We start from the raw sequence: 18,983 nt of genomic DNA on the forward strand, positions 1-18,983 counted from the left end.
CGAGAGGAGGAAAGAGAGAGATGAAAAGAAGGATTTGATCCCCTTCACAAACATGACTTAGTACTTGGTGGCCAATCCCTTGTTGGCCATCACAGAGGTCAGATGTTTCCTGGAGTTGGCCCCCAGGTTCGCACACATCTCAGGAGGGATTTTGGCCCACTCCTCTTGGCAGATCCTCTCCAAGTCTTTAAGGTTTGGTGGCTGACGTTTGGCAACTAGAACTTTCAGCTCCTCCACAGATTTTCCATCGGATGAAGGTGTGGAGACTGGCTAGGCCACTCCAGGACCTTAATGTGCTTCTTCTTGAGCCGCTCCTTTGTTGCCTTGGCCGTGTGTTTTGGGTCCTTGTCATGCTGGAACACCCATCCACCACCCATTTTCAATGCCCTGGCTGCGGGAAGAAGGTTCTCACCCAAGATTTGAGGGTACATTGCCCCGTCCATCGTCCCTTTGATGCGGTGCAGCTGTCCTGTCCCCTTAGCAGAAAACCCCCCCCAAAGCAGAATGTTTCCACCACCATGTTTCACAGTTGGGATGGTGTTCTTGGGGTTATAGGCAGCATTCCTCCTCCTCCAAACACAGTGAGTTGAGTTGATGCCAAAGAGCTGGATTTTGGTCTCCTCTGACCACAACACTTCCCACCAGTCCTCCTCGGCATCATTCAGATGTTCAGTGGCAGACTTCAGACGGGCCTGGACATGGGCTTTCTTCAGCAGAGGGACCGTGCGGGCACTGCAGGATTTCAGTCCTTGTCGGCGTAGTGTGTTACCAATTGTTTTCTTGGTGACTGTGGTCCCAGCTGCCTGGAGATCATTGACAAGATCCTCACGTGTAGTTCTGGGATGATTCCTCACTGTTCTCATGATCATTGACACTCCACGAGGTGAGATCTTGCATGGTGCACCAGACCTAGGGAGACTGACACTTGTTTTGTGTTTCTTCCATTTGTGAATGATTGCACCAACTGTTGTCACCTTCTCACCAAGCTGCTTGGCCATAGTTTGGTAGCCCAGTCCAGCCTTGTGTAGGTCTACCATCTTGTCCCTGACATCCTTGGACAGCTCTTTGGTCTTTGCCATGGTGGAGAGTTTGGAATCTGATGGTTTGATGGCTCCTGTGGACAGGTGTCTTTTATACAGGGAACACAATGAGATTAGCAGCACTCCCTTTAAGAGACTGCTTCTAATCTCAGCTTGTTACCTGTATGAGAGACACCTGGGAGCCAGAAATCCTGCTGAATGATAGGGGATCAAATCCTTCTTTCCCTCATGAACATGCAGATCCGTCATCATTTGTTAGACGTATTTCTGCTGAATTTGTTGTTGTATTCTGTCTCTCAGTGTTACACCGAACATTCCATTGTTAGACCGATCCTTTCTGTGTGAGGGGCGAACATTCCATTGTTAGACCGATCATTTCTGTGTGAGGGGCGAACATTCCATTGTTAGACCGATCATTTCTGTGTGAGGGGCGAACATTCCATTGTTAGACCGATCGTTTCTGTGTGAGGGGCGAACATTCCATTGTTAGACCGATCGTTTCTGTGTGGGGGCGAACATTCCATTGTTAGACCGATCATTTCTGTGTGAGGGGAGAACATTCCATTGTTAGACCGATCGTTTCTGTGTGAGGGGCGAACATTCCATTGTTAGACCGATCATTTCTGTGTGAGGGGCGAACATTCCATTGTTAGACCGATCGTTTCTGTGTGAGGGGCGAACATTCACCATCAGCAGGGGAGCAAATACACATTTCCTGCACTGTATTCGCCCCCCTTAGTAATAATACACGCGTGTCGCTCTCTCCCAGGTCGGAGGTGGGGTGTATCTTCTCCCCCTGGGTAATAATACACGCGTGTCGCTCTCCCCCAGGTCGGAGGTGGGGTGTATCTTCTCCTCCTGGGTAATAATACACGCGTGTCGCTCTCCCCCAGGTCGGAGGTGGGGTGTATCTTCTCCTCCTGGGTAATAATACACGCGTGTCGCTCTCCCCCAGGTCGGAGGTGGGGTGTATCTTCTCCCCCTGGGTAATAATACACGCGTGTCGCTCTCCCCCAGGTCGGAGGTGGGTGTATCTTCTCCTCCTGGGTAATAATACACGCGTGTCGCTGTCTCCCAGGTCGGAGGTGGGGTGTATCTTCTCCTCCTGGGTAATAATACACGCGTGTCGCTCTCTCCCAGGTCGGAGGTGGGGTGTATCTTCTCCTCCTGGGTAATAATACACGCGTGTCGCTCTCTCCCAGGTCGGAGGTGGGGTGTATCTTCTCCTCCTGGGTAATAATACACGCGTGTCGCTCTCCCCCAGGTCGGAGGTGGGGTGTATCTTCTCCTCCTGGGTAATAATACACGCGTGTCGCTCTCCCCCAGGTCGGAGGTGGGGTGTATCTTCGCCCTCAGTTGGCTCATCACGTGGTACGGACATGTTCTCAGCGACTTTCAGCATGTTCTGCGTTTGTACGATTTCTTCCTGGCCTCCCACCCGCTGATGCCTGTCTACTGTGCCACACAGGTACTGTATGTGTTGTGATTGGAGGAATGCTGGGGGGGGGGGGGGTCGCTGGTACACCTGGGGGAGGGGGGGGGGTCGCTGGTACACCTGGGTGAATGCTGGGGGGAGGGGGGGGGGGTCGCTGGTACACCTGGGGGGAGGGGGGGTCACTGGTACACCTGGGTGAATGCTGGGGGGGGTCACTGGTACATCTGGGTGAATGCTGGGGGGTGGGTCGCTGGTACACCTGGGTGAATGCTGGGGGGGGTCACTGGTACATCTGGGTGAATGCTGGGGGGTGGGTCGCTGGTACACCTGGGTGAATGCTGAGGGGGGGGGGTCGCTGGTACACCTGGGTGAATGCTGAGGGGGGGGGTCGCTGGTACACCTGGGTGAATGCTGAGGGGGGGGGGGTCACTGGTACACCTGGGTGAATGCTGGGGGGGGTTGGTCGCTGGTACATCTGGGTGAATGCTGAGGGGGGGGGGGGTCACTGGTACACCTGGGTGAATGCTGAGGGGGGGGTCGCTGGTACACCTGGGTGAATGCTGAGGGGGGGGAGTCGCTGGTACACCTGGGTGAATGATGGGGGGGGGTCGCTGGTACACCTGGGTGAATGATGGGGGGGTCGCTGGTACACCTGGGTGAATGATGGGGGGGGGTCGATGATTGGAAGGGGGAAATTTTTTTGGCTGCTACATGTGTTGGGAGGCAGGGGTGTCCGGGTGTGGTGGGAGATGTTTTGGAGGGTGTGGGATGTTGAGGGGTGTGGTGGATATGTAGGTGTCGGGGAGGGGTGCGATGAGAGGTGGATCTGTGGAGGGGAGGGGTGCGATGAGAGGTGGATCTGTGGAGGGGAGGGGTGCGGTGAGAGGTGGATCTGTGGAGGGGAGGGGTGCGGTGAGAGGTGGATCTGTGGAGGGGAGGGGTGAGGTGGATCTGTGGAGGGGAGGGGTGCGGTGAGAGGTGGAGCTGTGGAGGGGAGGGGTGTGGTGAGAGGTGGAGCTGTGGAGGGGTGTATCTGGGGAGGGGTGTGGTGAGAGGTGGATCTGTGGAGGGGAGGGGTGTGGTGAGGTGTATCTGGGGAGGGGTGCGGTGAGAGGTGGATCTGTGGAGGGGAGGGGTGTGGTGAGAGGTGGAGGGGAGGGGTGTGGTGAGAAGTGGAGCTGTGGAGGGGAGGGGTGTAGTGAGAGGTGGAGGGGAGGGGTGTGGTGAGAGGTGGAGGGGAGGGGTGTGGTGAGAAGTGGAGCTGTGGAGGGGAGGGGTGTGGTGAGAGGTGGAGGGGAGGGGTGTGGTGAGAGGTGGAGGGAGGGGTGTGGTGAGAAGTGGAGCTGTGGAAGGGAGGGGTGTGGTGAGAGGTGGAGGGGAGGGGTGTGGTGAGAGGTGGAGGGGAGGGGTGTGGTGAGAAGTGGAGCTGTGGAAGGGAGGGGTGTGGTGAGAGGTGGAGGGGAGGGGTGTGGTGAGAGGTGGAGGGGAGGGGTGTGGTGAGAGGTGGAGGGGAGGGGTGTGGTGAGAGGTGGATCTGTGGAGGGGAGGGGTGAAAGGTGGAGGGGAGGGGAGGGGTGTGGTGAGAGGTGGATCTGTGGAGGGGAGGGGTGTGGTGAGAGGTGTATCTGTGGAAGGGTGTGGTGAGAGGTGGAGGGGAGGGGTGTGGTGAGAGGTGGATCTGTGGAGGGGAGGGGTGAGAGGTGGAGGGGAGGGGTGTAGTGAGAGGTGGAGGGGAGGGGTGTAGTGAGAGGTGGAGGGAGGGGTGTGGTGAGAGGTGGATCTGTGGAGGGGTGCGGTGAGAGGTGGAGGGGAGGGGTGCAGTGAGAGGTGGAGGGGAGGGGTGTGGTGAGAGGTGGAGGGGAGGGGTGTGGTGAGAGGTGGAGGGGAGGGGTGTAGTGAGAGGTGGAGGGGAGGGGTGTGGTGAGAGGTGGATCTGTGGAGGGGAGGGGTGAGAGGTGGATCTGTGGAGGGGAGGGGTGAGAGGTGGAGGCGAGGGGTGTGGTGAGAAGTGGAGCTGTGGAGGGGAGGGGTGAGAGGTGGAGGGGAGGGGTGTAGTGAGAGGTGGAGGGAGGGGTGAGAGGTGGAGGGGAGGGGTGTAGTGAGAGGTGGAGGGGAGGGGTGCGGTGAGAGGTGGAGGGGAGGGGTGTAGTGAGAGGTGGAGGGGAGGGGTGTGGTGAGAGGTGGATCTGTGGAGGGGTGAGAGGTGGAGGGGAGGGGTGTGGTGAGAGGTGGATCTGTGGAGGGGTGTGGTGAGAGGTGTAGGGGAGGGGTGTGGTGAGAGGTGGAGGGGAGGGGTGTAGTGAGAGGTGGAGGGAGGGGTTTGGTGAGAGGTGGATCTGTGGAGGGGTGTGGTGAGAGGTGGAGGGGAGGGGTGTGGTGAGAGGTGGAGGGGAGGGGTGTGGTGAGAGGTGGAGGGGAGGGGTGTAGTGAGAGGTGGAGGGGAGGGGTGTGGTGAGAGGTGGATCTGTGGAGGGGTGTGGTGAGAGGTGGAGGGGAGGGGTGTAGTGAGAGGTGGAGGGGAGGGGTGTGGTGAGAGGTGGATCTGTGGAGGGGAGGGGTGAGAGGTGGAGGGGAGGGGTGCAGTGAGAGGTGGAGGGGAGGGGTGCGGTGAGAGGTGGAGGGAGGGGTGTGGTGAGAAGTGGAGCTGTGGAGGGGAGGGGTGTGGTGAGAAGTGGAGCTGTGGAGGGGAGGGGAGGGGTGGGGTGTGGTGAGAGGTGGAGGGGAGGGGTGTAGTGAGAGGTGGAGGGGAGGGGTGTGGTGAGAGGTGGATCTGTGGAGGGGAGGGGTGAGAGGTGGAGGGGGAGGGGTGCAGTGAGAGGGGGAGGGGTGCGGTGAGAGGTGGAGGGGAGGGGTGTGGTGAGAAGTGGAGCTGTGGAGGGGAGGGGTGTGGTGAGAGGTGGAGGGGAGGGGTGTAGTGAGAGGTAGAGGGGAGGGGTGTGGTGAGAGGTGGATCTGTGGAGGGGAGGGGTGAGAGGTGGAGGGGAGGGGTGCGGTGAGAGGTGGAGGGGAGGGGTGCGGTGAGAGGTGGAGGGGAGGGGTGTGGTGAGAGGTGGATCTGTGGAGGGGAGGGGTGAGAGGTGGAGGGGAGGGTGCAGTGAGAGGTGGAGGGGAGGGGTGTGGTGAGAGGTGGATCTGTGGAGGGGAGGGGTGAGAGGTGGAGGGGAGGGGTGTGGTGAGAGGTGGATCTGTGGAGGGGAGGGGGTGAGAGGTGGAGGGGAGGGGTGTGGTGAGAAGTGGAGCTGTGGAGGGGAGGGGTGAGAGGTGGAGGGGAGGGGTGTGGTGCGAGGTGGATCTGTGGAGGGGAGGGTGAGAGGTGGAGGGGAGGGGTGTGGTGAGAGGTGGAGGGGAGGGGTGTAGTGAGAGGTGGAGGGGAGGGGTGTGGTGAGAGGTGGATCTGTGGAGGGGAGGGGTGAGAGGTGGAGGGGAGGGGTGTGGTGAGAGGTGGATCTGTGGAGGGGAGGGGTGAGAGGTGGAGGGGAGGGGTGTGGTGAGAGGTGGAGGGGAGGGGTGTAGTGAGAGGTGGAGGGGAGGGGTGTGGTGAGAGGTGGATCTGTGGAGGGGAGGGGTGAGAGGTGGAGGGGAGGGGTGTGGTGAGAGGTGGATCTGTGGAGGGGAGGGGTGAGAGGTGGAGGGGAGGGGTGTGGTGAGAGGTGGATCTGTGGAGGGGAGGGGTGAGAGGTGGAGGGGAGGGGTGTGGTGAGAGGTGGAGGGGAGGGGTGTAGTGAGAGGTGGAGGGGAGGGGTGTGGTGAGAGGTGGATCTGTGGAGGGGAGGGGTGAGAGGTGGAGGGGAGGGGTGTGGTGAGAGGTGGATCTGTGGAGGGGAGGGGTGAGAGGTGGAGGGGAGGGGTGCGGTGAGAGGTGGAGGGGAGGGGTGTGGTGAGAGGTGGATCTGTGGAGGGGAGGGGTGAGAGGTGGAGGGGAGGGGTGTGGTGAGAGGTGGATCTGTGGAGGGGAGGGGTGAGAGGTGGAGGGGTGTGGTGAGAGTTGGAGGGGAGGGGAGGGGTGTGGTGAGAGTTGGAGGGGAGGGGAGGGGTGTAGTGAGAGGTGGAGGGGAGGGGTGTGGTGAGAGGTGGATCTGTGGAGGGGAGGGGTGAGAGGTGGAGGGGAGGGGAGGGGTGAGAGGTGGAGGGGAGGGTGTGGTGAGAGGTGGAGCTGTGGAGGGGAGGGGTGTAGTGAGATCACATGGTATACATACAGAGTTGGTCACATGGTCTGTCTTCTGATCCTTCAGATGGTATTGATGAGGGAGGCGGAGATCTTACGATGTGATTGTGACACGCCCTCCATCCATCAGCTGCTCTCCCACATCCCCCCTCACTTCCCCTATGAGACCCTCATCGCCCGCAGCCACGCCTTCTTCCAGAAACACCCGCCCTGTGAAGTGGAGAGACACGCCTCACTCCAGAGACTGAAGAGGTATGAGCCGTATGGAGTGGGTGGAGTCTAATAAGCCGCATGTGGATAGGACATAGCCTAGGAAGGGGTATATCTAGAGTAGGAGTGGCCAAAGGTGGTGTTTCCAGCCGTACTGTGTGTGACCAGAGGGGGGCAGTAATATAGGAGGTGTGACCAGTGGGGGGCGGTAATATAGTTGGTGTATACAGTACTGGGTGTGACCAGAGGAGGGCGGTAATATAGAAGGTGTGACCAGAGGGGGGCGGTAACATAGCTGTGACCAGAGGGGGGCGGTAATATAGGTGTGACCAGAGGGGGGCAGTAATATACAGTTACATCCTCTTCTCATATTTCAGCATTTCCGCCGCCTCCTTCCGCTCCCTGCAGATCTCGGCCTCGCAGCAACGCCCAGATTCCAAGCTCCGCCCACAGAATCCTTCACAGTCAGACATTGTGCTCATGCGTTCCCAGAATACCTTGGTGAAATTCGCGGTGTGGGGTCTGTCTGCCTCCCTGGGGGCGGCGGCTCTGGCCGTTACTCAGACGGCTCTGGAGTGGGGCCCCGACCTGCTGCTGGGACTTTTCTGACATCTGGTAAGGAGGAGGGGTGCAGGCCTGTGACATTGGGAAGGATGAGAGGAGATGGACTTCATAAGGAAGCAAGGACACTTGATACAGGACGTCATAAGGGAAGGACGGGAGGGGTGAGGACGTCATGGGGAGGGACGGGAGGGGTGAGGACGTCATGGGGAGGGACGGGAGGGGTGAGGACGTCATGGGGAGGGAGGGGTGAGGGCGTCATGGAGAGGGACGGGAGGGGTGAGGGCGTCATGGAGAAGGACGGGAGGGGTGAGGGCGTCATGGAGAGGGACGGGAGGGGTGAGGACGTCATGGAGAGGGACGGGAGGGGTGAGCACGTCATGGAGAGGGACGGGAGGGGTGAGGACGTCATGGAGAGGGACGGGAGGGGTGAGCACGTCATGGAGAGGGACGGGAGGGGTGAGCACGTCATGGAGAGGGACGGGAGGGGTGAGGACGTCATGGGGAAGGACGGGAGGGGTGAGGACGTCATGGGGAAGGATGGGAGGGGTGAGGACGTCATGGGGAAGGACGGGAGGGGTGAGCACGTCATGGGGAGGGACGGGAGGGGTGAGGACGTCATGGAGAGGGACGGGAGGGGTGAGGACGTCATGGAGAGGGACGGGAGGGGTGAGGACGTCATGGGGAGGGACGGGAGGGGTGAGGACGTCATGGAGAGGGACGGGAGGGGTGAGGACGTCATGGGGAAGGACGGGAGGGGTGAGCACGTCATGGGGAAGGACGGGAGGGGTGAGCACGTCATGGGGAAGGACGGGAGGGGTGAGGACGTCATGGAGAGGGACGGGAGGGGTGAGGACGTCATGGAGAGGGACGGGAGGGGTGAGGACGTCATGGGGAGGGGTGAGGACGCCATGGGGAGGGACGGGAGGGGTGAGGACGTCATGGAGAGGGACGGGAGGGGTGAGGACATCATGGGGAGGGGTGAGGACGTCATGGGGAGGGGTGAGGACGCCATGGGGAGGGACGGGAGGGGTGAGGACGCCATGAGGGAAGGACGGGAGGGGTGAGGACGCCATAGGGAGGGGTGAGGACGCCATGAGGGAAGGACGGGAGGGGTGAGGACGCCATAGGGAGGGGTGAGGACGTCACGGGTGAAGGACGGGGAGGAGTATGGATGTCACGGTGGAGGGGCAAGGACGTCACGGGGGAAGGACGGAGAGGAGTATGGATGTCACGGGGGAGGGGCAAGGACGTCACGGGGGAAGGACGGAGAGGAGTATGGATGTCACGGGGGAGGGGCAAGGACGTCACGGGGGAAGGACGGAGAGGAGTATGGATGTCACGGGGGAGGGGCAAGGACATCATGGGGGAAGGATGGGTAGGGGCGAGGACATCATGGGCAAAGGACGGGAGGGGGAAGGACGTCATGGGGGGAGGACGGGAGGGGGACGGACGTCATGGGGAAGGACGTGAGGGGGGAGGACATCATGGGGGGAGGACGGGAGGGGGACGGACGTCATGGGGAAGGACGTGAGGGGGGAGGACATCATGGGCAAAGGACAGAAGGGGGGGAGGACATCATGGGGGAAGGACGTCACGGGGGAAGGATGGACGTCATGGGGAAGGACGGGAGGGGGACGGACGTCATGGGCAAAGGACGGGAGGGGGAAGGACGTCATGGGGGGAGGACGGGAGGGGGACGGACGTCATGGGGAAGGACGTGAGGGGGGAGGACATCATGGGGGGAGGACGGGAGGGGGACGGACGTCATGGGGAAGGACGTGAGGGGGGAGGACATCATGGGCAAAGGACAGAAGGGGGGGAGGACATCATGGGGGAAGGACGTCACGGGGGAAGGATGGACGTCATGGGGAAGGACGGGAGGGGGACGGACGTCATGGGGGGAGGACGGGAGGAGGATGGACGTCATGGGGAAGGATGGGAGGGGGACGGACGTCATGGGGGGAGGACGGGAGGAGGATGGACGTCATGGGGAAGGATGGGAGGGGGACGGACGTCATGGGGGGAGGACGGGAGGAGGATGGACGTCATGGGGAAGGACGGGAGGGGGACGGACATCATGGGGGGAGGATGGACGTCATGGGGAAGGACTGGAGGGGGACGGACATAAGTGGGACATTTCAGCTTTTTGCACTTTCAGCTGAGCCGTGTATGGCACTTTCTTTCTGCCCTCCTGCTTGCCCCGCCTCTGTTGGTCACATGACAGCAGGCACCATCTTTGCAGGGCAGTTGGGGTGTGGCTCGGAGTGGTGTTCGGCCTGCCATGGTGTCACCTGATCTCCTGGACAAAGTCTGCCGCGTTCTACATGGAATTCTGGATGTAATATTTATAGCGCGTAGTTATTCCAGGGACATTTGTGTCTTTTGTCTCAATGATTTTTATAAATAAAGTTATTGTGTATTTCCTGTCTCTGCTATCAGTGTGGGTCAGTACAGCCGGGGGAGGGGAGGGGGCGGGGAGATTGGACTGCCGGGAAGGAACAACCACCATACACTGATCAATCATTTCCCTCATCCCAGGAGGCGGGGCATCTTCATATTCATGACAACAACGTCATGACCAGACACTGGTAACAGACAGGAAATCCCCTCCCTGACATAGCCCCTCCCCGACATAGCCCCTCCCCGACATAGCCCCTCCGCGACATAACCCCCTCCCTGACGTAACCCCTCTCAGGTATGCATTGCCTCAGTCTTTTGCTCGTGTCCTGAGGTGGTCATGTGTGGTCTCTCCATGTGTGGTCTCTTCTTGGGTGGTCTCTCCATGTGTGGTCTCCCCTTGGGTGGTCTCCCCGTGTGTGCTCTCTCCGTGTGTGGTCTTCCCTTGGGTGGTCTCTTCATGTGTGGTCTCCCCATGTGTGGTCTCCCCATGTGTGGTCTCTTCATGGGTGGTCTCCCCTTGGGTGGTCTCTTCATGTGTGGTCTCCCCATGTGTGGTCTCTTCATGGGTGGTCTCTCCGTGTGTGCTCTCTCCGTGTGTGGTCTTCCCTTGGGTGGTCTCTTCATGTGTGGTCTCCCCTTGGGTGGTCTCGTGTGTGGTCTCTTCATGTGTGGTCTCTTCATGGGTGGTCTCCCCGTGTGTGCTCTCCCCGTGAGTGGTCTCTCCGTGTGTGGTCTCCCCTTGGGTGGTCTCTTCATGTGTGGTCTCTCCATGTGTGGTCTCGTGTGTGGTCTCTTCATGGGTGGTCTCCCCGTGTTTGCTCTCCCCGTGAGTGGTCTCTCCGTGTGTGGTCTCCCCTTGGGTGGTCTCTTCATGTGTGGTCTCCCTTGGGTGGTGTCTTCATGTGTGGTCTCTCCATGTGTGGTCTCTCCATGTGTGGTCTCTCCATGTGTGGTCTCCCCTTGGGTGGTCTCCCCGTGTGTGGTCTCTTCATGGGTGCTCTCCCCGTGTGTGCTCTCCCCGTGTGTGGTCTTCCCTTGGGTGGTCTCTTCATGTGTGGTCTCTTCATGTGTGGTCTCTCCATGTGTGGTCTCCCCTTGGGTGGTCTCGTGTGTGGTCTCTTCATGTGTGGTCTCCCCTTGGGTGGTCTCGTGTGTGGTCTATTCATGTGTGGTCTCTTCATGGGTGGTCTCCCCGTGAGTGGTCTCTCCGTGTGTGGTCTCTCCATGTGTGGTCTCCCCTTGGGTGGTCTCGTATGTGGTCTCCCCATGTGTGGTCTCTTCATGGGTGGTCTCCCCATGTGTGCTCTCCCCGTGAGTGGTCTCTCCGTGTGTGGTCTCCCCTTGGGTGGTCTCTTCATGTGTGGTCTCCCCATGTGTGGTCTCTTTAGTTGATGTGATCAGGATTTCCATTTGGGAATAGGAGGTTCCTCCAGATCTCTTGCCTCGGGCTCCTTACTAAGAGGAATGGGCCCCGGACCCCATCCTAGACACGCGGGGGGATGGCCTGCTGTGGAATGATATATTGCTGTGAGAACCAGGGTCCTATTAGTACTGTCAGCAGACCACATCTCAGCGATGGTGGAGAAGAGGATCCCGAGGCAGGAGGAGGTTCCCAGATTTATCAGGCAGGGAGGAACCTGGATGCAGCTCCCCATACACTGTATCCCGGGGGGGGGGTCATGCGTCTCTTGACTCCCTCCAATTGTCTCTGCTTTCCACTGTCACCGGGTCGCCTTCCTCCAGTTCCTTTGTGTCGGGGAAGGAATTCTCATCCGCCATTGCTCTCCGGTTTGGACCAAGCAGAAATGTTCTCCTCCACCCTCTTTGCTGTCGGAGGAAGAAGAGGTGGAAGGGGAAGCTACTTTTTTTTCAGAGGAGGGGATGTGGAAGTTTCTTCCTCCAAAGAATCCACTCCTGAGGAATCCCAAGGTCCAACTGGGTTCCACGTGTGGTTCTTCAAGCACAATACGATGATACCTGAACAAAAATGAGCTGCATGGTGGAGTTTGCCTGACAACGCCTTGACGTCTCACCGGGCTCCGGCAGTGTAGACGCTCATGGTGGACGAATTCCTGGTATGCAAGCATTGTTCGGACAGACTTCTGAAGGCCTTGGTTCGTGGGGGCAGCATTGCATCCCGCAGTTGTGGCTGCAGAAGTGTGTCAAGGCCTCAAGGTTTGGGCGTGTCGGATGCTGAGGGGTGGAGATCCCGGCAGAAGGGATACCGGGGCAGATAATTGGAGAACCTTCCTTATGCCCTTAGCTTCTAGATGCCTTGAAGTGGGGGGGGGGGGAGGGGGTATAGTGGACATGGGGGTGTTGTCCATCCCTGGAATATGAGGGTGATTCATTTTTCTCTTCTGCATTGGTCGGTGCAGCTGAAGGTCATCCTTGTGAGGTTCCAGTCAGGCAATGCCACGGTGGTGGCGTAGATAGACCATCAGGAGGAAGTGGATCTTCTGTCTTGGATGGAAGTTCATGTTCTCATCCTGTCCGACTTCCACGTTCCTGGATTTCCTCAGAATTCGATGACTGGCTCTGGGTTATGGGTTCTTCACCCAGAGCCGTATGAGGAACTCTTCTGAAGGTGGCAAATCTTGAATGTGGATTTTCTGGCATCCAGGATCAGTGAGAAGCTCGATGGATTCTTATCCAGGACCACAGATCTGAGTATTCCCGGTGAATGCTTTAGTGGTGCCACGGGATTGGTCCTCCCTAATGAAGGCCTTCCTACTTTGCAGCTTCTACCTCGTCTGCTTCATTGGATTTGGGTGGAAGGCATTCCTGTGATTCTGATGGCCCAGGAGAACTTGGTACTCCAACATCATAAACTTGTCACTGAGTGAGCTGAGGACCCCACGGGATCGACCCCACGGGATCGACCCAACCTCCCTGTCACAGGTTCCCATCCTCCATCCGTTACAGTTCATGGTTGGAAGGACACAGAGTCCTGGGAGAAGGGGAGTCCCTGGTTCGGCCATTCCTACCCCGATAAAAACAAGGAAGGAGACTTCAAGGAAGATTTATTAGGACTTGGAAGTCTTATTCTGCCTACTGAGGGACTTCATCCACGTGTTGTGGGCGGCATCATGGGGACTTTCCAATCTGGAGTCCACCAGGGACTGGACCTGAGTGCAGTCAAGGGTCAGCTTTCAGTTTCTCTTTCAGGAGACATTGATTTGCATTCCGTGGTGCGTGTCCTTGTACAAGGGGTCATGTGTGATGTTCCACCGCTCAACGTGTCCTTGTACAAGGGGTCACGTGTGATGTTCCACCGCTCAACGTGTCCTTGTACAAGGGGTCACGTGTGATGTTCCACCGCTCAACGTGTCCCTGTACAAGGGGTCACATGATGTTCCACCGCTCAACGACTCCCTCGACTCTTGGACCTCCATTTGGTACTTTTCATAGAACTCTCCATGTGAACCCATTTGGGATATTCCGGGTCCTTCTGACATGGAAGCTGATTGTTCTGGTTGCCATTACTTTGGCTCAATGAGATTCAGAATTGGCTGCTCTTCCTGTAAGTGATTGGAGGAGGCCACCCCTCTGGCCCTACGCCCTGCCCTGCATCCTACACTGCGTCCTGCCCTGAGCCCTACACTGCAGCCTTCCCTGCACCTTACATTGCACCCTGCCCTGAGACCTACACTGCACCCTGCCCTGCCCTGCACCCTACACTGCATCCTGCCCTGCACCCTACACTGCGTCCTGCCCTGAGCCCTACACTGCAGCCTTCCCTGCACCTTACATTGCACCCTGCCCTGAGACCTACACTGCACCCTGCCCTGCACCCTACACTGCATCCTGCCCTGAGCCCTACACTGCAGCCTTCCCTGCACCTTACATTGCACCCTGCCCTGAGACCTACACTGCACCCTGCCCTGCCCTGCACCCTACACTGCATCCTGCCCTGCACCCTACACTGCATCCTTCCCTGCACCCTACACTGCGTCCTGCCCCCTACACTGCGTCCTGCCCTGAGCCCTACACTGCACCCTACACTACAGCCTGCCCTGCACCTTACATTGCACCCTGCCCTGAGCCCTACACTGCGTCCTACCCTGCGCCCTACACTGCATCACGCCCTGCCCTGCACCCTACACTGCATCCTGCCCTGCACCCTACACTGCGTCACGCCCTGCGCCCCACACTGCGTCCTGCCCTGCACCCCACACTGCGTCCTGCCCTGCGCCCCACACTGCGTCCTGCCCTGCGCCCTACACTGCGTCCTGCTTTGCACCCTACACTGCGCCCTGCACTGCACCCTACACTGCGTCCTGCCCTGCCCCCTACACTGCGTCCTGCCCCCTACACTGCGTCCTGCCCTGAGCCCTACACTGCACCCTACACTACAGCCTGCCCTGCACCTTACATTGCATCCTGCCCTGAGCCCTACACTGCGCCCTGCCCTGCACCCTACACTGCGTCCTGCTCTGCCTTGCGCCCTACACTGCGCCCTGCCCTGAGCCGTACACTGCACCTTACATTGTACCCTGCCCTGCACCCTACACTGCGTCCTGCCCTGCACCCTACATTGCATCCTGCCCTCAGCCCTACACTGCGTCCTGCTCTGCCCCCTACACTGCACCCTACCCTGCACCTTATATTGCACCCTGCCCTGCCCTGAGCCCTACACTGTGTCCTGCCCTGCCCTGAGCCCTACACTGTGTCCTGCCCTGCCCTGAGCCCTACACTGCACCTTACATTGTACCCTACCCTGCCCTGCGCCCTGCCCTGAGCCCTACACTGCATCCTGCTCTGCCCCGCACCCTTCACTGCGTCCTGCCCTGCACCCTACAGTGCTTTCTGCCCTGAGCCCTACACTGCATCCTGCCCTGCACCCTACACTCCCTCCATCTTCCAGTGCCAGCAATGTCGGGGTTAATCGTGGTGGGGGGATATGAGGGTGGCAGGTGTGGTTGCCCCTTGGGGGGTTCTCCCAGAGGGGTGGGGCGGATTCGGGGCGATGATTCGGGACAGATGGCAATGTGTAATTAGAAGGACTAATGAGCCTGAGAGAGGCGGAACATCTGTCACCTAATTACAGGAGGAGGGGGGGGGGCATCCTCACCGGGGGGGGGGGGGCACAACTCCCACCCACAGCCAGACCATCCCCCCCCTCCGTATAATACTCTGTATGGGGGATGGTATCATGTGACCAGATCGCAGGACCCCCTACTCCCCATACTACACTGAGTACCTTCTATACAATACTCTATGATGGGGGGACGGTATCATGTGACCAGATCGCAGGACCCCCTACTCCCCGTATTACACTGAGTACCTTCTATACAATACTCTATGATGGGGGGACGGTATCATGTGACCAGATCGCAGGACCCCCTACTCCCCATACTACACTGAGTACCTTCTATACAATACTCTATGATGGGGGGACGGTATCATGTGACCAGATCGCAGGACCCCCTACTCCCCGTATTACACTGAGTACCTTCTATACAATACTCTATGATGGGGGGACGGTATCATGTGACCAGATCGCAGGACCCCCTACTCCCCGTACTACACTGAGTACCTTCTATACAATACTCTATGATGGGGGGACGGTATCATGTGACCAGATCACAAGACCCCCTACTCCCCGTATTACACTGAGTACCTTCTATACAATACTCTATGATGGGGGGACGGTATCATGTGACCAGATCGCAAGACCCCCTACTCCCCGTACTACACTGAGTACCTTCTATACAATACTCTATGATGGGGGGACGGTATCATGTGACCAGATCGCAGGACCCCCTACTCCCCGTACTACACTGAGTACCTTCTATACAATACTCTATGATGGGGGGACGGTATCATGTGACCAGATCGCAGGACCCCCTACTCCCCGTACTACACTGAGTACCTTCTATACAATACTCTATGATGGGGGGACGGTATCATGTGACCAGATCGCAGGACCCCCTACTCCCCGTATTACACTGAGTACCTTCTATACAATACTCTATGATGGGGGGACGGTATCATGTGACCAGATCGCAGGACCCCCTACTCCCCGTACTACACTGAGTACCTTCTATACAATACTCTATGATGGGGGGATGGTATCATGTGACCAGATCACAGGACCCCCTACTCCCCGTACTACACTGAGTACCTTCTATACAATACTCTATGATGGGGGGACGGTATCATGTGACCAGATCACAGGACCCCCTACTCCCCGTACTACACTGAGTACCTTCTATATAATACTCTATGATGGGGGGACGGTATCATGTGACCAGATCACAAGACCCCCTACTCCCCGTATTACACTGAGTACCTTCTATACAATACTCTATGATGGGGGGACGGTATCATGTGACCAGATCGCAAGACCCCCTACTCCCCGTACTACACTGAGTACCTTCTATACAATACTCTATGATGGGGGGACGGTATCATGTGACCAGATCGCAGGACCCCCTACTCCCCGTACTACACTGAGTACCTTCTATACAATACTCTATGATGGGGGGACGGTATCATGTGACCAGATCACAGGACCCCCTACTCCCCGTACTACACTGAGTACCTTCTATACAATACTCTATGATGGGGGGACGGTATCATGTGACCAGATCGCAGGACCCCCTACTCCCCGTACTACACTGAGTACCTTCTATACAATACTCTATGATGGGGGGACGGTATCATGTGACCAGATCGCAGGACCCCCTACTCCCCGTACTACACTGAGTACCTTCTATACAATACTCTATGATGGGGGGATGGTATCATGTGACCAGATCGCAGGACCCCCTACTCCCCGTACTACACTGAGTGCCTTCTATACAATACTCTATGATGGGGGGATGGTATCATGTGACCAGATACGACACCCTTACTCTCTTACTGAGAAACCCCAACTTAATACTCCCAGTACTGGAGTGAGCCGCGGACACATTTGTTGGTACCCGCAGAGCTGGAGTAATCAATGCTTCCCTCCTGAAGGCGATTGTCGCCGGTAGATCTGCATGTCTGCGGACGAGTGAGGAAAGTAGTAACGATACTCCAGAGTGACCCGGACAGATTAGCTGGTACCCCCAGAGAAGATATTTCTCACGTATGGGATATACAGTTGCAAGAAAAAGTATGTGACCCCCTTGGGATTACGTGGAGTTTTGCATGAATTGGGCATAAAATGTGCTCTGAACGTCATCTAAGTCACAACAATAGAAGAACACAGTCTGCTGAACATAATACTACACAAACATTAGATGTTGCCATGGTTTCATTGCACATAACATGTAAACATTCACAGTGCAGGGAGGAAAAAGTATGTGAACCTTTGGACTTAATAACTGATTGACCCTCCTTTGGCAGCAATAACCTCAACCAAACGTTTCCTGTAGTTGCAGATCAGACCTGCACAACGATCTGGAGTCATTTTGGAGCACTCCTCTTCACAAAACTGTTTCAGTGTAGCAATATTCTTGGGATGTCTGGTGTGAATCGCTCTCTTAAGGTCATGCCACAGCATTTCAATGGGGTTGAGGTCAGGACTCTGACTGGGCCACTCCAGAAGGCGTATTCTGTGCTGTTGCAGCCATTGTTTTGTTGAATGACTTGTATGCTTTGGGTCATCATTGTCCTGTTGCATCACCCATCCTCTGCGGAGCTTCAGTTGGCGGACAGATGGTCGTACGTTTTCCTGCTAAATCTCTTGATAAACTCTGGAATTCATTTTCCCATCAATGACAACAATCCGTCCAGCCCTGAGGCAGCAAAGCAGCCCCAAACCATGATGCTCCCTCCGCCATGTTTCACAGTGGGGATGAGGTTTTGATGTTGGTGTGCTGTGCCTTTTTTTCTCCACACATAGTGTTGTGTATTCTTCCCAAACAACTCAATCTTGGTGTCATCTGTCCACAGTATATTCTACCAGTAGTGCTGTGGAACATCCAGGTGCTCTTTTGCAAACATCAAACGTGCTGCAATCTTCTTTTTGGACAGCAATGGCTTCCTCCGTGGTGTCCTCCCATGTACTCCATTCTTGTTTAATGTTTTCCTTATTGTAGAGGTGTCAACAAAAATGTTAGCATGTGCCAGAGATTTCTGTAGGTCTTTAGCTGACACTCTGGGATTCTTCTTTCCCTCATGCAGCATTCTGCGCTGTGCTCTTGCAGTCATTTTTACAGGACGACCACGCCTAGGAGAGTAGCAACAGTGCTAAACTTTCTCCATTTGTAGACAGTCTGTCTTACCGTGGACACAGGAACATCAAGGCTCAAGGAGATACTTTTGTAACCCTTTCCAGCTTCTATGCAAGTCAACAATTCTTGATGGTAGGTCTTCTGAGAGCTCTTTTCTGCGAGGCATGGTTCACATCAGACAGTGCTTCTTGAAACCAGTAAACCCAAAACAGGTGTCAGCAACACATCCAATATCATCACACTGATTGGAGTCAAGGTTGGCTCACTCCTGGCTCCAATTAGCTCTGGGAGAAGTCATTAATCTAGGGCCTCACATACTTTTTCCTCCCTGCGCTGTGAATGTTTACATGTTATGTGCAATGAAACCATGGCAACATCTAAAGTTTGTGTAGTATTATGTTCAGCAGACTGTGTTCTTCTATTGTTGTGACTTAGATGACGTTCAGAGCACATTTTATGCCCAATTCATGCAAATCTCCACGTAATCCCAAGGGGGTCACATACTTGTTCTTGCAACTGTATATCTCACATCCGGTGTATATATCTCACGTGCGGCGTGTATATTTCATGTACGGTGTATATATCTCATGTGCGGTGTATATATCTCATGTGCGGTGTATATATCTCATGTACGGTGTGTATATCTCACGTCCGGTGTGTATATCTCGCGTCCGGCGTGTATATCTCGCGTCCGGCGTGTATATCTCGCGTCCGGCGTGTATATCTCACGTCCGGCGTATATATCTCACGTCCGGCGTATATATCTCACGTCCGGCGTATATATCTCACGTACGGCGTATATATCTTATGTATGGTGTATATATCTCATGTATGGTGTATATATCTCACGTCCGGCGTATATATCTCACGTCCGGCGTATATATCTCACGTACGGCGTATATATCTCATGTATGGTGTATATATCTCACGTCCGGCGTATATATCTCACGTCCGGCGTATATATCTCATTCCGGCGTGTATATATCTCATGTATGGTGTAT

The 18,983-nt window shown here is 56.8% G+C and overlaps 1 protein-coding gene across 1 annotated transcript; it reads left to right on the plus strand.

Moving 5' to 3' along the window:
* Positions 1–2,304: 2,304 nt before the first annotated feature.
* On the plus strand, positions 2,305–7,583 carry LOC149427733 (TBC1 domain family member 20-like; the record flags this gene model as incomplete). The annotated part of the gene is made up of 3 exons (XM_089667722.1): positions 2,305–2,508; positions 6,708–6,892; positions 7,228–7,583. Coding segments are annotated over 3 exons (621 nt in total), but the record flags the coding sequence as incomplete, so codon positions are not given.
* Positions 7,584–18,983: the final 11,400 nt, after the last annotated feature.

The sequence above is a fragment of the Staurois parvus genome, unplaced genomic scaffold, assembly GCF_062004578.1.
Source record: "Staurois parvus isolate SC_StPar_1 unplaced genomic scaffold, SC_StPar_1.0 ptg003536l, whole genome shotgun sequence".
Lineage (NCBI taxonomy): Eukaryota > Metazoa > Chordata > Amphibia > Anura > Ranidae > Staurois > Staurois parvus.